Source organism: Oncorhynchus kisutch, linkage group LG30 (genome assembly GCF_002021735.2).
Source record: "Oncorhynchus kisutch isolate 150728-3 linkage group LG30, Okis_V2, whole genome shotgun sequence".
Classification (NCBI taxonomy): domain Eukaryota; kingdom Metazoa; phylum Chordata; class Actinopteri; order Salmoniformes; family Salmonidae; genus Oncorhynchus; species Oncorhynchus kisutch.
In genome coordinates this window covers 39,564,918-39,590,800 of record NC_034203.2, presented here as the reverse complement: position 1 = coordinate 39,590,800, position 25,883 = coordinate 39,564,918, and the positions used below count along the sequence as shown (strand labels likewise).

The window sequence follows — 25,883 nt, the reverse complement described above, 5'->3', positions numbered from 1 at the left end:
ACATGAGGAACCCATAAATCATGAGGAAAATGTGAATTAAATATAAGTATTATCTCATTATCAATTATGTTACAGGACACTTGAGGAAGTTAGAATCTTGGGACATTGGGGTTGATTTCTCAACTAATTATCTAGTGTAGAATCTATTTCAAAGATAGATAGTGAGAGGGATCAATAGAGAAAGAGAGAGGCTACATTAAGAGTGAATGTGAAAGGGTGTGGAGGAGAGGTCAGAGAGGAGGAGAGGAGGAGGTGAGAGAGGTCAGAGAGGAGGAGGTCAGAGAGGAGGAGAGGTCAGAGAGGAGGAGAGGTCAGAGAGGAGGAGAGGTGAGAGAGGAGGAGAGGTCAGAGAGGAGGAGAGGTCAGAGATGTGAGAGAGGAGGAGAGGTCAGAGAGGAGGAGGTCAGAGAGGAGGAGGTCAGAGAGGAGGAGAGGTGAGAGGAGGAGAGGTCAGAGAGGAGGAGAGGTCAGAGAGGAGGAGAGGTCAGAGAGGAGGAGAGGTCAGAGATGAGGAGAGGACAGAGAGGAGGAGAGGACAGAGAGGAGGAGAGGTGAGAGAGGAGGAGAGAGATGGAATGAGATGATAGAGAGAGGAGGAGAGGTCAGAGAGGAGAGGTCAGAAAGGGGGAGAGGTCAGAGAGAGGAGAGGTCAGAGAGGAGGAGAGGTCAGAGAGGAGGAGAGGTCAGAGAGGAGGAGAGGTCAGAGAGGAGGAGAGGTGAGAGAGGAGGAGAGGTCAGAGAGGTCAGAGAGGAGGAGAGGTCAGAGAGGAGGAGAGGTGAGAGAGGTGAGAGAGGAGGAGAGGTCAGAGAGAGGGAGAGGTGAGAGAGGAGGAGAGGTGAGAGAGGAGGAGAGGTGAGAGAGGAGGAGAGGTGAGAGAGGAGAGGTCAGAGAGGAGGAGAGGTCAGAGAGGAGTAGAGGTCAGAGAGGAGTAGAGGTCAGAGAGGAGTAGAGGTCAGAGAGGAGTAGAGGTCAGAGAGAGGAGGAGAGGTCAGAGAGAGGAGGAGAGGTGAGAGAGGAGGAGAGGTGAGAGAGGAGGAGAGGTGAGAGAGGAGGAGAGGTGAGAGAGGAGGAGAGGTGAGAGAGGAGAGGTCAGAGAGAGGGAGAGGTCAGAGAGAGGGAGAGGTCAGAGAGAGGGAGAGGTGAGAGATGAGGAGAGAGGTGAGAGAGGTGAGCGAGGTTAGAGAGAGGTGAGAGAGAGATGAAAGGAGAGGTGAGAGAGGTTAGAGGGGTGAGAAAGGGGTGAGGAGGGGTGAGAGGTGAGAGGAGGGGTGAGAAAGGGGTGAGGGATGAGAGGAGGGGTGAGAAAGGGGTGAGAGGAGGGGTGAGAGAGGTGAGAGGAGGGGTGAGAAAGGGGTGAGAAAGGGGTGAGAGGAGGGGTGAGAGAGGTGAAATGAGGGGTGAGAGGAGGGGTGAGGGGATGGGTGAGAGGTGAGAAAGGGGTGAGGGGAGGGGTGAGAGAATGGCAGGAGTTCCAGAGCTGAGGCTCTATCAGCCAATCACAGCTTGGCTTTGGCTGGCACCAGCTGCAGACTCTGAAGCTTCATGGCCATGCCCATGTTTCCTGCGATCTTCAGCTTGCCCTGGAAGAATGCCTGCAGCGGACAGGTGGGAGAGAGAAATGATCAATCAGAGGACAATGGGTTAAAACACAGGAAAGTCAACTACTGCTCATGATCCAAGGTTTAAAGGGTTCAGATTACCCAGTTGCAGGATTGACACAGTTCACTGAAAACTGGAACACGGGGGGGGGGGAAAGAGAGAGCGGGAGGGGCTGGCAGTGTTCGTCAGGGTGACAGCTTGCAGCCAGGGAACGGCTCTGCTCTGACATGAACCAACTGGAGGCATGCCTGCCTGCGTTTCAGCGGTTCAGATCAAATCCAATGCATAAACGGTGAGATTAATGGCCCAGATCGAAACCCCAAAAACAACCATAACATCGCAGGATTCATCCTTGAGGAAGTATGTGTATGATGTCTGTTAACTGGTACAACAAGAGGTTTCTAACCTCAAGTGTCTTTCGTGGTTAAATAAAGGTTCAATTCAATTTGTTTTCCAACTCCTTCAATTCTGCTCGCTGATTCTGACTCTCACAAATAAAAGCTCTGACGAAGACTAAGAGTCCGACGCATAAGCTTGAATAAAATAAGTGATACTAAGAAGAGCAGTGTGAAGGTTTCTCTTTCCTTTTGGGTAAATGGAACGAAGGGAAAACCCAAAGGACTGTGTTCAGTGTTGCTGAAAGGATCAATTAAACCAAATGAATCAATGGCCCCAGGTGTGTGGGTGGGAAGTGGGCATAGATTTAGCCAGGAAAAAGAATTGCCCGTCCACTATCATTAATCACATTCTTCCCTGTGGAATTTCTCATCCCTTTGCATTACTTTTGTCTCAATTGCGAAATGTTGGATTGGAAAAAACACCCACCTGCTGAAAATGTCACAATGGTAAAAATCTATATTTCCCTCTTGTGTCATCTCCCTTTCTCCTCAACGTCAGAAAATGGATCATGGGAATCAGTTATAGTCGGGTCCTCCAGCCAATCTGGGGACGAGGTCAGTTCAAAAACAATACATCGCTCTCAGGTCTTTGAAGTCCTTTATATCTGAACGGAGGTCTGAAACCACACCTGGACAAATATGGCCCCTGTGGTACCTGGGTTCCTAACAGAGGTCTGAGAACACACCTTTCCCTGTGGTACCTGGGTTCCTAACAGAGGTCTGAGACCACACCTGGCTATTCTCTGTTGTACCTGGGTTCCTAACAGAGGCCTGAGACCACACCTGGCTATTCTCTGTGGTATCTGGGTTCCTAACTGAGGTCTGAGACCACACCTGGCTATTCTCTGTGGTATCTTGGTTCCTAACAGAGGTCTGAGACCACACCTGGCTATTCTCTGTTGTATCTGGGTTCCTAACAGAGGTCTGAGACCACACCTGGCTATTCTCTGTTGTATCTGGGTTCCTAACAGAGGTCTGAGACCACACCTGGCTATTCCCTGTTGTATCTGGGTTCCTAACAGAGGTCTGAGACCACACCTGGCTATTCTCTGTTGTATCTGGGTTCCTAACAGAGGTCTGAGACCACACCTGGCTATTCTCTGTTGTATCTGGGTTCCTAACAGAGGTCTGAGACCACACCTGGCTATTCGCTGTTGTATCTGGGTTCCTAACAGAGGTCTGAGACCACACCTGGCTATTCTCTGTTGTATCTGGGTTCCTAACAGAGGTCTGAGACCACACCTGGCTATTCTCTGTTGTACCTGGGTTCCTAACAGAGGTCTGAGACCACACCTGGCTATTCTCTGTTGTACCTGGGATCCTAACAGCGGTCTGAGACCACACCTGGCTATTCTCTGTTGTACCTGGGTTCCTAACAGAGGTCTGAGACCACACCTGGCTATTCTCTGTTGTACCTGGGTTCCTAACAGAGGCCTGAGACCACACCTGGCTATTCTCTGTGGTATCTGGGTTCCTAACTGAGGTCTGAGACCACACCTGGCTATTCTCTGTGGTATCTTGGTTCCTAACAGAGGTCTGAGACCACACCTGGCTATTCTCTGTGGTATCTGGGTTCCTAACAGAGGTCTGAGACCACACCTGGCTATTCTCTGTGGTATCTGGGTTCCTAACAGAGGTCTGAGACCACACCTGGCTATTCTCTGTGGTATCTGGGTTCCTAACAGAGGTCTGAGACCACACCTGGCTATTCTCTGTTGTATCTGGGTTCCTAACAGAGGTCTGAGACCACACCTGGCTATTCTCTGTTGTATCTGGGTTCCTAACAGAGGTCTGAGACCACACCTGGCTATTCCCTGTTGTATCTGGGTTCCTAACAGAGGTCTGAGACCACACCTGGCTATTCTCTGTTGTATCTGGGTTCCTAACAGAGGTCTGAGACCACACCTGGCTATTCTCTGTTGTATCTGGGTTCCTAACAGAGGTCTGAGACCACACCTGGCTATTCGCTGTTGTACCTGGGTTCCTAACAGAGGCCTGAGACCACACCTGGCTATTCTCTGTGGTATCTGGGTTCCTAACTGAGGTCTGAGACCACACCTGGCTATTCTCTGTGGTATCTGGGTTCCTAACAGAGGTCTGAGACCACACCTGGCTATTCTCTGTGGTATCTGGGTTCCTAACAGAGGTCTGAGACCACACCTGGCTATTCTCTGTGGTATCTGGGTTCCTAACAGAGGTCTGAGACCACACCTGGCTATTCTCTGTTGTATCTGGGTTCCTAACAGAGGTCTGAGACCACACCTGGCTATTCTCTGTTGTATCTGGGTTCCTAACAGAGGTCTGAGACCACACCTGGCTATTCCCTGTTGTATCTGGGTTCCTAACAGAGGTCTGAGACCACACCTGGCTATTCTCTGTTGTATCTGGGTTCCTAACAGAGGTCTGAGACCACACCTGGCTATTCTCTGTTGTATCTGGGTTCCTAACAGAGGTCTGAGACCACACCTGGCTATTCGCTGTTGTATCTGGGTTCCTAACAGAGGTCTGAGACCACACCTGGCTATTCTCTGTTGTATCTGGGTTCCTAACAGAGGTCTGAGACCACACCTGGCTATTCTCTGTTGTACCTGGGTTCCTAACAGAGGTCTGAGACCACACCTGGCTATTCTCTGTTGTACCTGGGTTCCTAACAGAGGCCTGAGACCACACCTGGCTATTCTCTGTTGTACCTGGGTTCCTAACAGAGGTCTGAGACCACACCTGGCTATTCTCTGTGGTATCTGGGTTCCTAACAGAGGTCTGAGACCACACCTGGCTATTCTCTGTTGTATCTGGGTTCCTAACAGAGGTCTGAGACCACACCTGGCTATTCTCTGTGGTATCTGGGTTCCTAACAGAGGTCTGAGACCACACCTGGCTATTCTCTGTTGTATCTGGGTTCCTAACAGAGGTCTGAGACCACACCTGGCTATTCTCTGTTGTACCTGGGTTCCTAACAGAGGTCTGAGACCACACCTGGCCATTCTCTGTGGTATCTGGGTTCCTAACAGAGGTCTGAGACCACACCTGGCTATTCTCTGTTGTACCTGGGTTCCTAACAGAGGTCTGAGACCACACCTGGCTATTCTCTGTTGTACCTGGGTTCCTAACAGAGGTCTGAGACCACACCTGGCTATTCTCTGTTGTACCTGGGTTCCTAACAGAGGTCTGAGACCACACCTGGCTATTCTCTGTGGTATCTGGGTTCCTAACTGAGGTCTGAGACCACACCTGGCTATTCTCTGTGGTATCTGGGTTCCTAACAGAGGTCTGAGACCACACCTGGCTATTCTCTGTGGTATCTGGGTTCCTAACAGAGGTCTGAGACCACACCTGGCTATTCTCTGTGGTATCTGGGTTCCTAACAGAGGTCTGAGACCACACCTGGCTATTCTCTGTGGTATCTGGCCCCACTTGACCTCTGATTTTGAAGACTTTGTGTGATTGCAAAGTACTTGAGGACACCCACACTGTTTGCTGAAGTAGGTAAACATACTCATCCTATTTCTTGTGTGTGTGCATGTAAAGTTGACTGAAGTTTGTGAACAAACTCATTCAATTGATTTTTCTCTCCCTGTCTGTTACATGTTGAGTGAATTGTCCTTGGTCTGTGGGCGTGGTCAGACTGTGTTCCTTACGTCCAGGGTCAATGTCCATGAACAGACAAGGGGCTGATGCCCTTAATACATCTGAAGGCCTTGACTAGACATTTATTTCTTAGGGGAGAAGAGGGGAGGGTTGAGTGAGAGTGAGTGAGAGAGGAGACCCACCCTATGGCATAACAGAATGCACTCTGGACAAGGACTAATCTCATTACACTGGCCAATTTCCAAACCTATTTTTAGAAAACAATCAAATCAGATTTGGCATCCTACTTAAGATCGGGCTTTGGTCACTTTGACCAAAATCAAATGAATAAAAAGAACATTTAATTTAAAAAAAATACTTACAAGATTCATAAAAGCTGATCTCTACGTATCTATGTACCCATCTGCCTCTCCTGAGGAACTCTACTTGCACTAGGCTTGGTAGGGAGGAGTGAGGAATTCAGCTCAAGGTCAGGTCAGATGAAGTGACAAGGAACAGCCCTTGTTGCCCCCTTGCTCAGTTTGGCCGGGCGGCCAGCTCTAAGAACAGTCTTTGTGGTTCCTAACTTCCATTTAAGATTGATGGAGGCCACTGTCTTCTTAAAGACCTTCAATGGTGCAGACATTTTTTGTTACCCTTCCCCAGATCTGTATCTCGACACAATTCTGTCTCAGAGCTCTACAGACAATTCCTTCGACCTCATGGCTTTGTTTTTGCTGACAAAGATTGTCAACGGTGGGACCTTATATAGACAATTGTGTTTACCACAGTTGCACTCCAATCAAGTTGAAGAAACACCAAGGATGATCAATAGGAACAGGATGCACCTGAGCTCAATTTCGAGTCTCATAGCAAAGGGTCTGAATACTTATGTAAATAAGGCATTTCTGTTTTTATATTTTGTATAAATGTGTATAAAACTGAACAAGAGGACAATAGTATTGGGCTTCATCCAAAATGGCACCCTATTAGCATAGAGCTCTGATAAAAAGCATTTTGCTACACTCGCATTAACATCTGCTAACCATGTGTATGTGACAAATAAAATTTGATTTGAAAAGGCTGTGCACTATATAGGGAATATGGTGCCATTTAGGACACAGCCTTATTCATTGTTGTTTTAAGGACTCACCGTCTGTGGATTCATCTTGCCTGTCATCAGCTTCATTAAGTCTTCATCTCCCATGGTGATAGTGCAGTCAGCCTTCTTATCTGAATGGAGGAGAGAATTAAATTAAATACTGCCCTACAAAAACCTTCCTTCAATTATCCTGCCTTACAAAAACCTTCCTTCAATTATCCTGCCTTACAAAAACCTTCCTTCAATTATCCTGCCTTACAAAAACCTTCCTTCAATTATCCTGCCCTACAAAAACCTTCCTTCAATTATCCTGCCCTACAAAAACCTTCAATTATCCTGCCCTACAAAAACCTTCCTTCAATTATCCTGCCTTACAAAAACCTTCCTTCAATTATCCTGCCTTACAAAAACCTTCCTTCAATGATCCTGCCCTACAAAAACCTTCCTTCAATTATCCTGCCTTACAAAAACCTTCCTTCAATTATCCTGCCCTACAAAAACCTTCCTTCAATTATCCTGCCCTACAAAAACCTTCAATTATCCTGCCCTACAAAAACCTTCCTTCAATTATCCTGCCTTACAAAAACCTTCCTTCAATTATCCTGCCTTACAAAAACCTTCCTTCAATGATCCTGCCCTACAAAAACCTTCCTTCAATTATCCTGCCCTACAAAAACCTTCCTTCAATTATCCTGCCTTACAAAAACCTTCCTTCAATTATCCTGCCCTACAAAAACCTTCCTTCAATTATCCTGCCCTACAAAAACCGTCCTTCAATGATCCTGCCCTACAAAAACCTTCCTTCAATTATCCTGCCCTACAAAAACCTTCCTTCAATTATCCTGCCTTACAAAAACCTTCCTTCAATTATCCTGCCCTACAAAAACCTTCCTTCAATTATCCTGCCCTACAAAAACCTTCCTTCAATTATCCTGCCCTACAAAAACCTTCCTTCAATTATCCTGCCCTACAAAAACCTTCCTTCAATTATCCTGCCCTACAAAAACCTTCCTTCAATTATCCTGCCCTACAAAAACCTTCCTTCAATTATCCTGCCCTACAAAAACCTTCCTTCAATTATCCTGCCTTACAAAAACCTTCCTTCAATTATCCTGCCTTACAAAAACCTTCCTTCAATTATCCTGCCCTACAAAAACCTTCCTTCAATTATCCTGCCCTACAAAAACCTTCCTTCAATTATCCTGCCCTACAAAAACCTTCCTTCAATTATCCTGCCCTACAAAAACCTTCCTTCAATTATCCTGCCTTACAAAAACCTTCCTTCAATTATCCTGCCCTACAAAAACCTTCCTTCAATTATCCTGCCCTACAAAAACCTTCCTTCAATTATCCTGCCCTACAAAAACCTTCCTTCAATTATCCTGCCCTACAAAAACCTTCCTTCAATTATCCTGCCCTACAAAAACCTTCCTTCAATTATCCTGCCCTACAAAAACCTTCCTTCAATTATCCTGCCCTACAAAAACCTTCCTTCAATTATCCTGCCCTACAAAAACCTTCCTTCAATTATCCTGCCTTACAAAAACCTTCCCCTTCCAACAGCGAGGGGCAACTGAATGTAATCTTCACAAAAAAATGTCATGGTTAAAAACATTTCTACCGTTTATCTATGGATAAGAGAAGAGTGTTGTTATGCTCGACCCCCTCAGTTTGTTTTAACTTTAGCAACCCATAGGGCACAGACATCAGTTCAATGTTTGGTTTTGAATTCAATGTGAAAACAACAAAACAATGTCCCCATGTCATTTGATTTCAATGCAAAAGTTGGGTGAAAAAGACCAAATGCCCTGAAGTTGATGACTGTGTAATTCCGTTAATAGGGAATAGGGTCCAATCCAATCAGTTTTCCATTTTGAGTCCATTGTCATCATCACAATGACTTTTTTTGGGGGGGGGGGGGGGGGGGGGGGGGGGGTTGAAATGACGTGGAAACACTGATTTGACCCGTTTTCGCCCTGTTGGAAGTCTTTATTCATATAAAAAAAATAGATAAGATCTATTGAATTTTCCACGTGGTCTATATTAACCGGCATGTCATTTAATAGAACAGGATTTTAAAAAAAATCAACATTGTTGCACAATTTCTACTTAAAATATCAAAAGGGATACAGAAGGCACAACTTTGTAGAACGACGCTGTTTACGAACAGAACAAGAGGAAGTAAGCTCTATAGTTTCTCCCTCATCTCCAGTTTCTTGTTGATCGGAACCATTCCAGAATCCAATCAACTATATACTGCAAGATACATGGGATCCTTGACTTCATGTTAACTTCAATGCCCAACACTTTAAATCACTGGGACTGCGCTATTCATGGTTCAATAACATGATAGACTACTGTCCATGTGGTTAAGAAGGGAACAAGTTGTCATTCCAGTACCAGGGACAGGATGAAGTGTACTGTGCTGTGCTCTACTTCACACACACCGGCCACTTCAACCACGGAAGTTGCTTTTATGAAATGTCCGCTGCTCTTTAGAAACTATTCAACGTACTATTGGGGCAATGTCCCAAATGCCACCCCATAGTGCTCAACAGTAGTGCTCCATATAGGGAATAGGGTGCGATTAGGACGCTACCTTGCTTTCTATAAAACATCCTAACAAGTGAGATAGGTTTGATAACAGGAAAGGCTCAGAGGAAGGCCAAGTTTTTAAAGGTTTTTCAACAGAGCTGAGTGGAAGAATAGGACATTACTCCAGACAGCCATAATGGAAGCAATTTAAAAGTTCTCTGTGTGTGTGTGTGTGTGTGTGTGTGTGTGTGTGTGTGTGTGTGTGTGTGTGTGTGTGTGTGTGTGTGTGTGTGTGTTTTCTAAAAGGAAGCAATTAAAATATTGTGTGTGTTTGGCGTTTGAATAAAAATCCTTCTTTGTCTTTTGCATTACAGAACTGCTCTCTCAGAAGACAGACCGCCCATCCTTCAGTCATTTATATTCTGCAGACAACCATCTCCTCAGACGGACAGTCCTTCTGTTTTTTTGTTGTTGTCAGGAAATCGAATATGTCAGAGTCTCAGCCAAGATCATCGATCTCCTCCAATACCTCTAACGCTCACATTGATAAAAACACTCAACATTAAAACACAAAGACCAGATCATCTGATGACAGACAGACACACACCAGCGTCGTTGCTCACAGAGCCGTGTCCATTCTTCGCGTCTACGACCCACAGAGCGTCTTTCCCCTCGGGTCCATCTGTCACCTTGAAGGCAAAAACTCCTCCAATCTTCTTCACAACGTCTACTCCTTCCTGCAGACAAACCCGATGTGACATCAGAGCAGAGAGAGATGGACTGTTATGGCTCTGCGTTCTGTTGGGTTGTGTTAGGTTAATGTGGCAGCGGAGGCTAACGTCGGGTTAAAGTTACCTAAATATATACGAGTTGACGGACTCCATAAATCACAAAGCTAGCTAGTGGTACTGGGTTCTGAGACTACCTTGACATTGGTCTCTGGTGACAGTCTCTGTCTCTGTTTAACAGTCTAACTTATAAAGTCATTATTATAATACAAAAAGCTTTATAGTTAAATAAGTTAAATAAAATTCAAATGTGGCACTTAATTGATGCGACAACAAGCAGCAATGACACCGCAGAGTGAGACTGAGGTAAAGCAGTCGTCAGCATCCACACAGAACATGAACACATTTGGACTTTGTATAGAAGGATATAAATGATGAACAGGAAGTTAGTTTGTCCAAGTGGTGTACCTCCTGTAGTTTGTTCTCTATCTCCTGGAAGACAGAATAGACTCTGAAGCCCTCCAGACGTTCTGCTCTGGTGGGGACAGCCGCTATCTGGGAACTAGAAACACACACAGGAACAGAACACGGCTTCAGTTAAGAGTGCGTTCTCAGAGAGAAAAGAGAGGCTGGTAAAAATGTGTGTGTGTGTGTGTGTGCAACATCATCATTGAAGGACAGTCACAAAGTAAACGTGTGTGCGCTTGTGTGCAAATGTGTGTGTGTGTGCACCAATGTTGAAAGGAGTTCAAGGCCATACTACAGTATCTTTACTTAATCTGTTCCAACACAGAAGGTTAAAGTACATGCTGTGGCCACGTCCCAAACAAAACCCTATTCCCTATTAACGGAATTACACCGAGACTCTGATGTGTCACTTTAAAAATGTTTGCCAAAAAACAAAACATTGATTTCAACGTTTAATAAAAACAAACAACTCTATGCACAATGACTACTTTGAACAATTTACACGCTACATGTTACAATTTACACGTTACATGTTACAATTTACACGCTACATGTTACAATTTACACGCTACATGTTACAATTTACACGCTACATGTTACAATTTACACGTTACATGTTACAATTTACACGTTACATGTTACAATTTACACGTTACATGTTACAATTTACACGTTACATGTTACAATTTACACGTTACATGTTACAATTTACACGCTACATGTTACAATTTACACGCTACATGTTTTTATAAAAACATTTACTGGAAAAGTTTGATTTTGTTACAAGACTTTTGTATTTGTGTTTTTGTAATATTTTCTGTGTAAATTGTTCTAAGTAGTCCTTGTGCATAGAGTTGTTTGGCTTGTTAAACATGGAAAGAAATTGTTTTATTTATTGTACATTTTAAAGTGAGAAACCAGAAAACTGGTTTCTATTATTTTAAACATCTGATTTCTGCAAGGATCTGAGAGATAAAGCCTAGTTATTTAGTTATTTGGTAAATCACCTCAGTTTTGTGTTTCTCACCTAGTCCGTTAATTAGTAAGTTGGTAGACGGATAGACTCACCTGGCGTCCTGAGGGAACCCCATCCTGTAGAGAGTGACGACCACAGCTCCTCCCAGGCCGATGTTGTGCTGTAGGGCCACCTTCGCCCCCGGGACCTGCCTCCTCTCAGCCTGGCCTCTCAGCTGCCAGCACAGCTCCGCACACTGGGCCAGACCTGAGCAAGCATAGAGAGAGAGAGCGGGGAGGTCAATGACACATACACAGAGAGAGATCAGATCAGACCACTGGGCTAGACCTGACTAATCAACCACAGGGAGAAATTAAGGCCAACACAATAGAACAGACCTGAGCAATAACAGAAACCGATAGGGTCAATGCACTGAGTCAATCCCAGAGATCAGAACGCTCAGCAAGTCCAGAGTAATCAACAAGAACAAAATGAGAGAGAGAGAGGTCAGAACACTGGGCCAGACCTGACAGATCAACAACCGAGAGGGGAGGTTAATACTGAACCAGACCGGAGTAATACACCACAGAGAGACGAAGGTCAGTCACAGAATTACATGTAAGAGCTCTAGGATGTCTGTGAGATCAGAAAACTGGGCCAGAACTTACAAAATCACAGGTCAACGCACTCTACAGCTATATAAGCGTTATATAAGAAAGTCATCATGCTAACAACCAGAGGGATTGGAAAGCCTACTGTAATATCTACTTGGACAACAAACTGAACATCACATGTAAGTCTTCATATTTGAAAGGTCTCAATTAACAGATTGATTTCCTATCATAGATTATGGATTTCCCATTTGTCCTTCCTTCCTTCTGAGCACACACACACACACACACACACAACACTCAACGCACACACACACACACACACAACACATCGCGCACACACACACACACAACGCACACACACAAAGCCTGTAAGTGCTAATGCTGGATTGCTAAATCTAACCAGATGGACAACAGGCATTTGAACCCAGAGTGTGGCTGAGGCAGGATGTCATTTCACAAATGAAAAATAACCTTAGGTCCCTGACACAACACATTGCTGGCCCTATAAAAACACAACGACCTTCCATTTTTCTTTTCTAATTCCTACATTGAAAAATTACCACATAGGGCCTCCATTACAGACATTTATAATCCTCTCCGATTTAACCAGGTCGGGTCATCGTGGTCGAAATCTCCCTCTCGCTAGCGTTCCAATGCACTTCATTTCCATCAACTCTTGCCTGCCACATCAAAGAGGGTGACAAGTTAACACCCCTCCCTAATCTTGCTGGCCGTGACTCCTAGGTTAGCATTCCAGCACATAATAAACCCCAGGAAGAGTAGCTGCTGCCTTGGCAGGAACTAATGGTGATCCAATATAAACCCAAGGAAGAGTAGCTGCTGCCTTGGCAGGAACTAATGGTGATCCATAATAAACCCAAGGAAGAGTAGCTGCTGCCTTGGCAGGAACTAATGGTGATCCATAATAAACCCCAGGAAGAGTAGCTGCTGCCTTGGCAGGAACTAATGGTGATCCAATATAAACCCAAGGAAGAGTAGCTGCTGCCTTGGCAGGAACTAATGGGGATCCATAATAAACCCAAGGAAGAGTAGCTGCTGCCTTGGCAGGAACTAATGGGGATCCATAATAAACTCCAGGAAGAGTAGCTGCTGCCTTGGCAGGAACTAATGGTGATCCAATATAAACCCAAGGAAGAGTAGCTGCTGCCTTGGCAGGAACTAATGGTGATCCAATATAAACCCAAGGAAGAGTAGCTGCTGCCTTGGCAGGAACTAATGGGGATCCATAATAAACCCCAGGAAGAGTAGCTGCTGCCTTGGCAGGAACTAATGGGGATCCATAATAAACCCAAGGAAGAGTAGCTGCTGCCTTGGCAGGAACTAATGGTGATCCAATATAAACCCAAGGAAGAGTAGCTGCTGCCTTGGCAGGAACTAATGGTGATCCAATATAAACCCAAGGAAGAGTAGCTGCTGCCTTGGCAGGAACTAATGGTGATCCAATATAAACCCAAGGAAGAGTAGCTGCTGCCTTGGCAGGAACTAATGGTGATCCAATATAAACCCAAGGAAGAGTAGCTGCTGCCTTGGCAGGAACTAATGGGGATCCATAATAAACCCAAGGAAGAGTAGCTGCTGCCTTGGCAGGAACTAATGGTGATCCATAATAAACCCAAGGAAGAGTAGCTGCTGCCTTGGCAGGAACTAATGGTGATCCAATATAAACCCAAGGAAGAGTAGCTGCTGCCTTGGCAGGAACTAATGGTGATCCAATATAAACCCAAGGAAGAGTAGCTGCTGCCTTGGCAGGAACTAATGGTGATCCAATATAAACCCAAGGAAGAGTAGCTGCTGCCTTGGCAGGAACTAATGGTGATCCAATATAAACCCAAGGAAGAGTAGCTGCTGCCTTGGCAGGAACTAATGGTGATCCAATATAACCCAAGGAAGAGTAGCTGCTGCCTTGGCAGGAACTAATGGTGATCCAATATAAACCCCAGGAAGAGTAGCTGCTACCATGGCAGGAACTAATGGTGATCCAATATAAACCCAAGGAAGAGTAGCTGCTGCCTTGGCAGGAACTAATGGTGATCCAATATAAACCCAAGGAAGAGTAGCTGCTGCCTTGGCAGGAACTAATGGTGATCCAATATAAACCCCAGGAAGAGTAGCTGCTACCATGGCAGGAACTAATGGTGATCCAATATAAACCCAAGGAAGAGTAGCTGCTGCCTTGGCAGGAACTAATGGTGATCCAATATAAACCCAAGGAAGAGTAGCTGCTGCCTTGGCAGGAACTAATGGTGATCCAATATAAACCCAAGGAAGAGTAGCTGCTGCCTTGGCAGGAACTAATGGTGATCCAATATAAACCCAAGGAAGAGTAGCTGCTGCCTTGGCAGGAACTAATGGTGATCCAATATAAACCCAAGGAAGAGTAGCTGCTGCCTTGGCAGGAACTAATGGTGATCCAATATAAACACAAGGAAGAGTAGCTGCTACCATGGCAGGAACTAATGGGGATCCATAATAAACCCCAGGAAGAGTAGCTGCTGCCTTGGCAGGAACTAATGGGGATCCATAATAAACCCCAGGAAGAGTAGCTGCTGCCTTGGCAGGAACTAAATGGGGATCCTTAATAAATACAGTACAGTGGCTATAGAAAGTCCCTTGTTGTGTTACAAAGTGGGATTAAAATGGATTCAATTGTCTTTTTTTTGTGTCAACGATCTACATTACAATCCTCTATAATTTCAAAGTGGAAGAATAATCTTTTAAAAAGTATAGAATTTATAAATAATGAAAAAACCTTCATTATATAAGTATTCAACACCTGAGTCAATACATTTTAGAAACACCTTTGGCAGCGATTACAGCTGTGAGTCACTCTGGGTAAGTCTCATAACAGCTTTGGCAGTGATTACAGCTGTGAGTCACTCTGGGTAAATCTCATAACAGCTTTGGCAGTGATTACAGCTGTGAGTCACTCTGGGTAAGTCTCATAACAGCTTTGGCAGTGATTACAGCTGTGAGTCACTCTGGGTAAGTCTCATAACAGCTTTGGCAGTGATTACAGCTGTGAGTCACTCTGGGTAAGTCTCATAACAGCTTTGGCAGCGATTACAGCTGTGAGTCACTCTGGGTAAGTCTCATAACAGCTTTGGCAGTGATTACAGCTGAGTCACTCTGGGTAAGTCTCATAACAGCTTTGGCAGCGATTACAGCTGTGAGTCACTCTGGGTAAGTCTCATAACAGCTTTGGCAGCGATTACAGCTGTGAGTCACTCTGGGTAAGTCTCATAACAGCTTTGGCAGCGATTACAGCTGTGAGTCACTCTGGGTAAGTCTCATAACAGCTTTGGCAGCGATTACAGCTGTGAGTCACTCTGGGTAAGTCTCATAACAGCTTTGGCAGCGATTACAGCTGTGAGTCACTCTGGGTAAGTCTCATAACAGCTTTGGCAGCGATTACAGCTGTGAGTCACTGTGGGTAAGTCTCATAACAGCTTTGGCAGTGATTACAGCTGTGAGTCACTCTGGGTAAGTCTCATAACAGCTTTGGCAGCGATTACTATACTTGCCCTTTATTCTTTTCGTAATTCTTCAAGCTCTGTCAAGATGTTGGGGATCATGGCTAGACAGCCATTTTCAAGTCTTGCCATAGATTTTTATGCAGATTTAATACAAACCTGTTACTTGGCCACCCAGAACACTTCACTGTCTTCTTGGTAAGCAGCTCCAGCGTAATTGTGGCTTTGTGTTGAAGGTTATTGTCCTGCTGAAAGATGAATTTGTCTCCCAGTGTCTGGTGGAAAGCAGACTGAACCAAGTTTTCCTCTAGGATTTTGCCTGTGCTTTAGCTCCATTCTGTTTCTTTTCATCCTGAAAAACTCCCCAGTCTTTGCTGATGACAAACATACCCATACTATGATGCAGCCACCAACATGCTTGGAAATAAGGAGGCAGTTACTCAGTGATGCGTTGGATTTACCCCAAACATTAGGCTTTGCATTTAGGCCAAAATGGATACTTCTTTGCTGCATTACTTTAGTGCCTGGTTGCATACATAAGCATGCTTTGGAATATGTATATTATGTATGTGTTTATTCTTCTTTTCACTCTGTCATTTAGGTCATTATTGTGGAGTCACTACAATGTTGTTGATCCATCCTCAGTTTTCTCCCATTACAGACAATGAACTCTGTAGTGGTTTTAAAATCACCAAAAGCCTCATGGTGACAACCCAGTTTCCTTCCTGTCCTGCAGCTCAGTTCAGAAGGACGACTGTATCTTTGTATCTGGGTGGTTTAATACATCATCCACAGCATAAATATTAACTTGACCATGCTTAAAGTTAATCAGTGTCTGATTTGTAATTGTTACCCATCTACCAATCACCGCCTTTCTGTATGAGGGTTTCGGAAAGCTCCCTGGTCTTTGTGGTTGAATCTGCGCTACAGATGTTGTATGGGGGACAGAGGAAGGGTTAGTTATTAAAAACTCATGTCAACTCCTATTATTTCACACAGAGTGAGTCCATGTAACATAGTAGCAACACAAAACATGGTACAAACATTATTTGGCACAGACAACAGCACAAAGGGCAAGAAGGTAATGACAGGAATCAACGTAGCACACAGTTCAATATCCTCCTGGGACTACTCAGGATGTCACTTCCTGTCTGTGTGTTACAGGCAAAGCGTGGATAAAGGCTTTTGTGGGAGTTACTGACTTTCTCAGGAGACTACTGCCCTCTGGTGGTCAAGACTGAAATACAGTCACATCACACATTCAGATTCCATCTTAATCTATAATGTAGCTTTTTCAACATTAATTTGTTGCATACAAAATGAGTTGTTGGATTAGGAGGATGATGAAGTCACTGGGTCAGCAGGAGATGGTTGGTGTTGTTTACCTGTAGCTCATAGAGGGGTCAAGGGTTACGAGGTCAGGGGTTATGGGGTGGGGCAGCAGGTGTTTGTGCTGACTTGTGACAGTGAGAAGGGGTTAGAGGTCACTTGGTCATAGTTATTATTACCTGTGGCTCCCAGAGGGTGTCCTTTAGAGATGAGTCCTCCGCTGGGGTTGACCACCCACTGGCCTCCATACGTGTTGTCTCCTCTGTCTATCAGCTCTCCAGCCTTACCTAGGAACATAGAACAGTGATACATTAAATAATAGAATACCTTTGATCTTTAAAGCACTTTTCATGTTGGCCTACAGGCAGACAGTCACAAAGTGTGGTACAGAGGTAAAACAGAACGGAATGCTAAGGGAACACAACCAGGGGGTAAAACTCAGAATGCTAAGGGAACACAACCAGGGGGTAAAACTCAGAATGCTAAGGGAACACAGCCAGGGGGCAAAACTCAGAATGCTAAGGGAACACAGCCAGGGGGTAAAACTCAGAATGCTAAGGGAACACAGCCAGGGGGTAAACCTCAGAATGCTAAGGGAACACAACCAGGGGGTAAAACTCAGAATGCTAAGGGAACACAACCAGGGGGCAAAACTCAGAATGCTAAGGGAACACAGCCAGGGGGTAAAACTCAGAATGCTAAGGGAACACAGCCAGGGGGTAAACCTCAGAATGCTAAGGGAACACAGCCAGGGGGCAAAACTCAGAATGCTAAGGGAACACAGCCAGGGGGTAAAACTCAGAATGCTAAGGGAACACAGCCAGGGGGTAAACCTCAGAATGCTAAGGGAACACAACCAGGGGGTAAAACTCAGAATGCTAAGGGAACACAACCAGGGGGCAAAACTCAGAATGCTAAGGGAACACAGCCAGGGGGTAAAACTCAGAATGCTAAGGGAACACAGCCAGAGGGTAAAACTCAGAATGCTAAGGGAACACAACCAGGGGGTAAAACTCAGAATGCTAAGGGAACACAACCAGGGGGTAAAACTCAGAATGCTAAGGGAACACAGCCAGGGGGTAAAACTCAGAATGCTAAGGGAACACAGCCAGGGGGTAAAACTCAGAATGCTAAGGGAACACAGCCAGAGGGTAAAACTCATTATGTTTATGACAGGAGTATGACATGAGATCAAAGAGACACACAGAAGGCCTCTCATTCAAAAAATATATGAATAATTCAACTATAGTAAAACATTGAACTGAACAAATCAGAAACAGTGAAAAACAAATAAAAGGCAATTCTATATATTCTTTTAAATAAAGAAAACATTCTAGAGAATTAACAATGCTACTTCTATGTGGCTAGAAATAGGCGGTAGATTGGTAGGGTCAGACTCACCCTCTGGGCACAACCCCAGAGCCTCGTACGTGATCAGCTCGTTGGCAGAGAAACAGTCATGTAGCTCGATCACATTGACGTCACTGGGTTTCAGGCCCGCCGTCTCAAAACACTTCTTGGCTGCCAGGGAGGTCATGTCGTATCCAACCTAACAGGAAACAACACAATAAGTCACTATCTTTTTGTTGTTCTGCATTTAAAAGTGGTTGGATACTTTTGAACAGCTTTATGTCCCCTCTCACCATCTTCATGCAGCTATTGTCTTCGAAGGTAGTTGCGAGGTCCGTGACCATCTCCTGGGCTAAGATCTCCACCGCCTGGTGCTCTAGACCATGGCGCCTCACAAAGCCCTCACTGGCCAGGACAGCTGCCCCTGCACCGTCAGAGGTAGGACTGGGGGGACGACGACAATGTTAGTGTCCCATAGATACTTTTTCCTGACAGAGTGCAAAAGCCCCCAAAGCAACACCCTGGTCCTTAACACCAAAATGTTTCATTGTAATCAAATAAAGCAAAACTCTATAGGAGGTGGAGGTCAGGGAGGGCTGCCCCACTCTACCTATCCTCTGGTAGGGGAAACACTGCCCCAGAGAGATAGTGGGACTCCTTACCAACACTGGAGAAGAGTAAGGAACTCAAACACCTTCCTGGACTGTTTGACCTGGTCCAGACTGTACTCATCCTGGAACTGAGAGTACCTGTTAACACACACACACACACACACACACACACACACACACACACACACACACACACACACACACACACACACACACACACACACACACACTTATCATGCAGTGGCAGGAAAACATTGATCTTTGGAATGGTCAAAGAAGGTCATTTCTAATGACCAGGCCTTCTGTGTGTTAAAGAGCTGATGGTTGCAGTCTTACGGGTTGTTGGTGGAATGCTTGTGGTTCTTCCATGCGATTTTAGCAAAGTGCTCTGGTGTAGTACCTGGAAGAGTCCCGGGAATTAATACACTTAACTATTCAATGACAGACTTCCCAGAGTTCCACAGTCACGCACTACATGGTATATCATCCAGATGAAAGAAAAGGCTGAGAACAACACCAACAACCCATTCATTAGGTACTATACACCTGTGCACGCACACCATCATGTTTACCATATTTCTCCATGTGTTCTCTGCCCGCGTTGCCAAACATCTGTGGTGCTGCCGGGGCTGCTGCCATCCCATATGTGTTGAACATCACCTCCATATGCTTGTCCATGGGGTTAGTCCTGTCCATGAACTACAATACACTGGGTTAGTCCTGATCATGAACTACAATACACTGGGTTAGTCCTGATCATGAACTACAATACACTGGGTTAGTCCTGATCATGTACTACGATTGGTCTTACCTTTGATGACAAGGAGCCTCTCTCCATCTTTTCAAAGCCAAGGGCTAGTGCACAGTCAACTAGACCTACAGTCAGCAAAAGAAGGCATATGTTTAGGTCCAGCATAAGACGGATCATAGTAGATGAGCATGCATCCTACTTCAGTTTGATTCCAGGACATGGCATCACTAGGGTCAGGAGTTTGTCCTGAACATGTGACCAGAGCAGGGAAAGGACTCCTAGTCCTAGGAATCAATCCTGCCCCCCTCTATCTCAGTCCCACTCACCTCTCTGTGTCCCATCCAATGACGTCCAGAGAAGAGGAAAAAAAGTATGTGGACACCTGCTCGTCGAACATCTCATTCTGAAATCATGGGCATTAATATGGAGTTGCTCCTCCCTTTGCTGCTATAACAGCCTCCACTCTTCTGGGAATGCTTTCCACTAGATGTTGGTACATTGCTGCGGGGACAAGCTTCCATTCAGCCACAAGAGCATTAGTGAGGTCGTGCACTGATGTTGGGTGATTAGGCCTGACTCGCAGTCAGCGTTCCAATTCAGGGAAGAGCCTTCCTCAAGGCTCCCCAAACTGTTGCCAAAATACATAATTGTATGCTGTAACGTTAAGATTTCCCTTTACTGGAACTAAGAGGCCAAGCCCGAACCATGAAAAACAACCGCAGACCATTATTCCTACTCCACCAAACTTTACAGTTGGCACAATGCGTTTGGGCAGGTAGCGTTCTACTGGCATCCGCCAAACCCAGGTTCGTCCGTCGGACTAGCAGATGGTGAAGCGTGATTCATCACTACAGAGAATGTGTTTCCACTGCTCCCGAGTCCAATGGTGGCGAGCTATACACCACTCCAGCCGACGCTTGGCACTACACATGGTGATCTTAGGCTTGTGTGCGCTGCTCGGCCATGGAAACCCATTTCATGAAGCTCCTGACAAACAGTTCTTGTGCTGACGTTGCTTCCAGAGGCAGTTTGTAACTCAGTAGTGAGAGTTGCAACAGAGTACAGACCATTTTTACTCGCTATGCTCTTCAGCACCCGGGGTTCCGTTCTGTGAAGTTGTGTGGTCTACCACTTTGCAGCTGAGCCGGTTTGCTCCTAGACATTTCTACTTCACAATAACATTACTTACAGTTGACCGGGGCAGCTCTAGCAGGGCAGAAATTTTGCGAACTGACTTGTTGGAAAGGTGGTATCCTATGATAGTGCCACGTTGAAAGTCACTGAGCTCTTCAGTAAGGACATTATATTGCCAATGTTTGTCTATGGAGATTGAACAACTGTGTGCTCGATTTTATACACCTGTCAGTAATGGGTGTGGCTATAATAGCCGAATCCACTAATTTCAAGGGGTGTCCACATACTTTTGTATATATAGAGTACTGTGTGTGTAACACAGATATGATTAATATATCTATGGTCAAGTGCCACTCACCTCCCTGGATTAGCTGTCGGGCCATGAACAGGGCAGTGGAGCCTGTGGAGCAGTTGTTGTTGACGTTGATGATGGGGATCCCTGACAGGCCAAGGCTGTGGTAGATGGCCCTCTGGCCACAGGTAGAGTCACCTGAAAAATAATGATAATAATATGGTCATTTACATTGACAGTAACACAAGTGGAGTCACCTGAGACATGATGAGACACACAGATGGACAGACATCTTAAAGGGATCTTGTTTTAAAAGCAATAGTTCATCACTAGACAGTTCTCTTCATGACACAGACACAGGTCAGCTCAGGTGACCTGCTTATTACTAGGCCGATACGACATCATAGCTTATTACTATGCCTATACGACATCATAGCTTATTACTAGGCCTATATGACATCATAGCTTATTACTAGGTGAACACTTACAGCACTTTTGGAATGAATTTGAAGGCAACTCACAAGGCATTTAATATGCCTAAAAAAAATACTTTTAACGGACAGTTAACATTATAATCAATGACAGTCTCTTACCATACACATAGCCCACACAGGCTTGCTCTATAGCAGAGTAGGGGACTCCAGCATCAGACAAGGCCCTCTCGCCTGAGTCATAAGAACATGATTATAAGACACAACAGGGAACAATGGGCATCACTCAAAATGTTGCATGTAGAATGGGACTATTATATGACATGTACAACACAGGGTATTATAACCAGGTAGTATCCAGGTGACTACAGCTCAAGGTGTATCCAGGTGAATGTAGCAATGTTGGCAAGTACAGGACAGGTACAGTAATGAAATGAAATGACAACCACCTGCTATCTTTGCCATGTCGGGATAGTCAAAGTCTTCTTTTCCTGGCTTCTCAAACTGCAAAGACAAAACACAGGAGAGGGTTCTGGATCAAATCTCAGACTGGGGATAACAGTTCAACTACTACACAGACAGAGCTCTGTGTCAACATGACTGCTGTGTACTTGAGCAAGGCACTTTGCCCGTAAACTGCACGGTATTATGGCTGACCTCCCCTGTGGGGGGGAGGGGGGAGTGAGTGAGTGAGTGAGAGCACGAGAGAGATCTGAAAAGGCAATGGACAAAGAAAGTATTCTTCTAATTCTGACTGCACAGGAGGGACGTCCTAGTTTATCTAGCTATCGGTGTGTGCAATGCATCCATGACCCTTGGCACAATTAGCGTATGACCATGGAGTATTGGACTTTCAGATTAGACTGGGTTTTTTAGCAAATACATTTCCAAGCCATAATTCACAATACAATTTTAAACATTGTTAGCCCAATATAGTTGTTATTCAATGTTTCGTGTTAGCTAACTAGGATAGCTTGAAAGCTAGCTGAAATTAGCTACGTTATTGTAGTTACCTAGATAGCTAGCAACACCAACATGAACAGCTGACAAAAGTCTTAAATCTCGCGTTATATGTTTAGCCAACAGTAGTTGCTTAGCCTATGTTAATTATCGAAAGAAATAACAAGCTACTGTAACTACCTACGTTTTTTGGAAATGCTGCTAACCAACATGACAGGTAAAACGTTAGCTAAGGACAACGAGCTAGCTCTTTTCTAAATAGTCTTTCAATACTAGATAGCAATCCAGCTAGCACGAATGCTAGTCGAAATGCAACCATTTATAACCAATAGCAAGATTTACCTTTGTCATTCCCACTCCAATGACGAATACTCTGTTCTTTTGAGGAGCCATTCTGGTTGTTGTGCTGAGACGAGTGCTTCCAAGAGGGAAGAGTGACAATACGGATAACCGTTCACCGAACTGAGAAGTCAAAGTACAACGAAGGAGTTTCCGAGGAGCGTGTGAACGCAGCATAACTCCTTGCTTTCTATACCCATATTAACGTCACACAATAGTGACTTCTTAATGAAGTCAGTTGAAAGTGTGTCCAGTTGTGTAAACAATGGTTGAACTCTGGATGAACTCTGGCCAAATACGTTAGCGAGATAATGTTTTACTATTGACTGTATTAAAAAGTGCGTTTAAGAGCAAAGTACTGTGCTATTGTTGACAATAACAACAAACTTTCAAAAACAGTGGCAGTCATACATGGTTGAGTTTAATCACTACTTATTGTGACCGAAGTGCCTCAGATTTACTCAATTCATTCTGATACAGATCATTCCAGGCAGAGAAAACCTTAAAACCACATTATCAGTTTATTTTATTTTATTCATGATCTTTATTGGGGTAGTGACAAAAGGAAAGGCATGGTCACATATCTCATTCAATCAATCCTCAAATGCTTCTTGCTTGTCACAAACCAAACAGCACTGCATTATAACTGTCAACAGCACTGCATTAGCATTGGATGTGTCTGACACCGACAGCCATTTCAGTCAGTGGATGAGTGGATATCTGGCCAGTGTGTTTACATCCCGTAACCTGGGCTAGCTGGTCGTACAAAGCGCTTGACCGTAACTCAACACTTGATGAACTGGTGTGTGACCTCATAGATGCCCACTGACTCACTGGCCTTCTCGTCATAGTCTGTCCAGTCCTGATATGGAGAAGAAGTATTAAAAATGCTGTTCTTGAACTGAAAATAACTATTGTATTGGGTACTGGAAACTATTCTTGAAATCAATGTTCACATTTACTATGTTGACCTACTGGCCATAGATAAAAAATACTAACTTTTTCCAGTAGGGTGATTTCAGGAAACTTGGTCCCCGACTCAGCTCCCTCTGCAGCAAAGCCCGCCTGTTGTGTTTCAAGGTCAAAGTAATGTGATGTTAGAGACAGGGGACAAGGTTGAGTATTGTAAAGCACATATTTTAGTTGACTTTATTGTTCTTTCATCAGTATTACAAGTTCTTAAGAACATTTGTCATTAAACTGTTACAAAACAATACTAAATAAAGAAAATGTCAAGGTTTCAGAAATGTCTATGCTAAACATTTGGAATCTGTTTTTGAAAGGTAGAGTGGATCCAATTGTTATACTTTATCAGAATAGTCAGGGAGAAAACAAATCCCCTGATGCTATATAACCTGTGCTTCTACAACCTTAGCTGAGATTTGACAACATACAGTACAGGAGTGTGCTCTGTTCTCACTTGTGGTTGGAAGTCTACCGGCTCCAGGCCTCGACACTCAAACTGCACCATGGTCTTAAACCTCTCACTATCCTCAGCCTTCACAGCAGCAGCACCACGAGGAAGAGACAAGAAGGTGTGAGTGGCTGAAATAAATAAATACTCTTGTGTTTTAAAGATGTACTGTACTGTAGCAGAACACTTCAAGTGTCAGCAGCAACAGAGTGGTAGGATGAAATAGGCAGTATTATTACTAAACATTTCCCACCTTCAATTGCAGTCAAGCCAAGGATCAATTGAGAGGTAAGCTTCACAATAAGTACTGTACTCACGTTGTACGGGGTGATTGTGTCTCTCATGATATCTGTGAACACACATAAACATATGAACATCATGGCAGAAACAAGGTGGAGCTGTTGCTTACCTCTATCCAGTCATCTCAGATCCCCCAAAGGAAAGTGAAATGGCTGAATGTATGAAACAACTTGTGTAATTACTTCTGTTTGCTTACCAATAGAATTGTCCCTGGCACAGAGTTTACACTTCTGCACCATGCTGGCACTCCCTCTTCCTCCTTTAAGTGGTACACTGTCCTAGGGAAACAGTCAGTCACTGCAAAGTGTGGAATATCCGTCACCATATCAAATGTAATCTTGAATAATAAGATACATTGATAAATTCACCTTTACTCACCATAAGGTTGATATACTGCCATTTCTCTGGGATCTCACCACAATTGGCACATTTTAACTGTGACAAAAGTACGTATGTTACGGTATTTGTCACAAATGGCACCCCATTCCCTATGTAGTGCACTACTTTATACTACAGCCCTATTCCCTATGTAGTGCACTACAGCCCTATTCCCTATGTAGTGCACTACAGCCCTATTCCCTATGTAGTGCACTACTTTTGATCAGGGCACATGTTCTGGTAAAAAAAAGAAGTAGTGTACTTTATAGGGAATAGTCTGTCAACTAGGGAAGCATACATTGTGTGTAGTCATGGCATACACCTTCTATTCTAATCCTAATTCTATGGGTTACTGGGAGTCCACAACACTACATCAGCAATGCTTTTGTATTGTTACCTACCGTTAGCTGCCTAACGTTACACGTCACATGCGTATTGTTTACTGACTAAAAACTAGCAATGTTTTGAAAATAACGTCACAGGAGTACCTTTCATAGTTTGTCGTGCTGTAAATGTCTTGTTTATGTAGTGATACAACTTTTCACCATTTGACAAATTCGCTTATTGTGTGTCATGATAAATATAACGTTATATAGCTCATCGTAAAATGGCTAGCATCAGCTGGTTAGCAAGTTCTTAGTTACCTTTAGAAACCAGCGGAAGTCTTCACCTTCTGGCCGCACATTTGTGACATTTTCCAAAGTGGCTTTGAACTGCAGCCCAATTTTCTATGAAACATATAACACGCATTTAATTAATGGTAATGTAAATATTGTTAAAAGCGTGCATGCTCTGAATGATGTGGCCTCACTTACCACCATCTTGACACTCTAGTACATTTGCGTAAACACTCGTTTCAAAATACGCAAGCGTAGCTACGTCAAGGCACGCTTTTACGCATAGTCAAGAATCAATCAGCTAAGGATATATTGTATAGAGAAAAAAATTATTTATTTTTTAATGAACTGGTTCAATAATCATATCCAGCTGGTGAGTCAACTTTTTAATGCAGCAGTATTGTTACTCAATTATGAATGTTTTTTTTTATATCGTTATAATATCCCTGTAACACCTAGAGTTGAGTCTTTGATGCTATTCCATCTGGAACTCTCGTTATTTAGAGGTATAGCCAGACC

At 44.3% G+C, this 25,883-nt stretch overlaps 2 protein-coding genes across 3 annotated transcripts; both read right to left on the bottom strand.

Annotated features, from left to right (window-relative positions):
* Positions 1-1,360: 1,360 nt before the first annotated feature.
* On the bottom strand, positions 1,361-22,881 carry scp2a (sterol carrier protein 2a). 2 transcript variants are annotated; one of them, XM_020466803.2, is made up of 16 exons: positions 22,659-22,869; positions 21,806-21,860; positions 21,519-21,590; positions 20,992-21,123; positions 19,560-19,624; positions 19,321-19,447; positions 19,085-19,148; positions 18,800-18,886; positions 18,431-18,581; positions 18,189-18,336; positions 16,967-17,074; positions 11,467-11,620; positions 10,399-10,492; positions 9,810-9,939; positions 6,719-6,798; positions 1,361-1,593 (listed from the first exon to the last, which is right to left on the bottom strand). In XM_020466803.2, exons 1-16 carry the CDS (start codon positions 22,830-22,832, stop codon positions 1,498-1,500), a joined length of 1,737 nt encoding a protein of 578 aa, XP_020322392.1. In that variant the 5' UTR covers positions 22,833-22,869; the 3' UTR covers positions 1,361-1,497. The 2 variants fall into 2 exon arrangements, with proteins under 2 accessions (XP_020322392.1, XP_031666200.1); XM_031810340.1 differs by lacking the exons at positions 1,361-1,593; positions 6,719-6,798; positions 9,810-9,939; positions 10,399-10,492 and adding an exon at positions 11,752-11,879 and having other exon boundaries at positions 11,510-11,620; positions 22,659-22,881.
* Positions 22,882-23,152: 271 nt separating this feature from the next.
* On the bottom strand, positions 23,153-25,637 carry czib (CXXC motif containing zinc binding protein). The gene is made up of 8 exons (XM_020467499.2): positions 25,563-25,637; positions 25,392-25,475; positions 24,748-24,804; positions 24,566-24,647; positions 24,387-24,418; positions 24,076-24,153; positions 23,655-23,720; positions 23,153-23,517 (listed from the first exon to the last, which is right to left on the bottom strand). The coding sequence occupies exons 1-8, from the start codon at positions 25,566-25,568 to the stop codon at positions 23,440-23,442; spliced, it is 483 nt and encodes a 160-aa protein (XP_020323088.1). The 5' UTR covers positions 25,569-25,637; the 3' UTR covers positions 23,153-23,439.
* Positions 25,638-25,883: the final 246 nt, after the last annotated feature.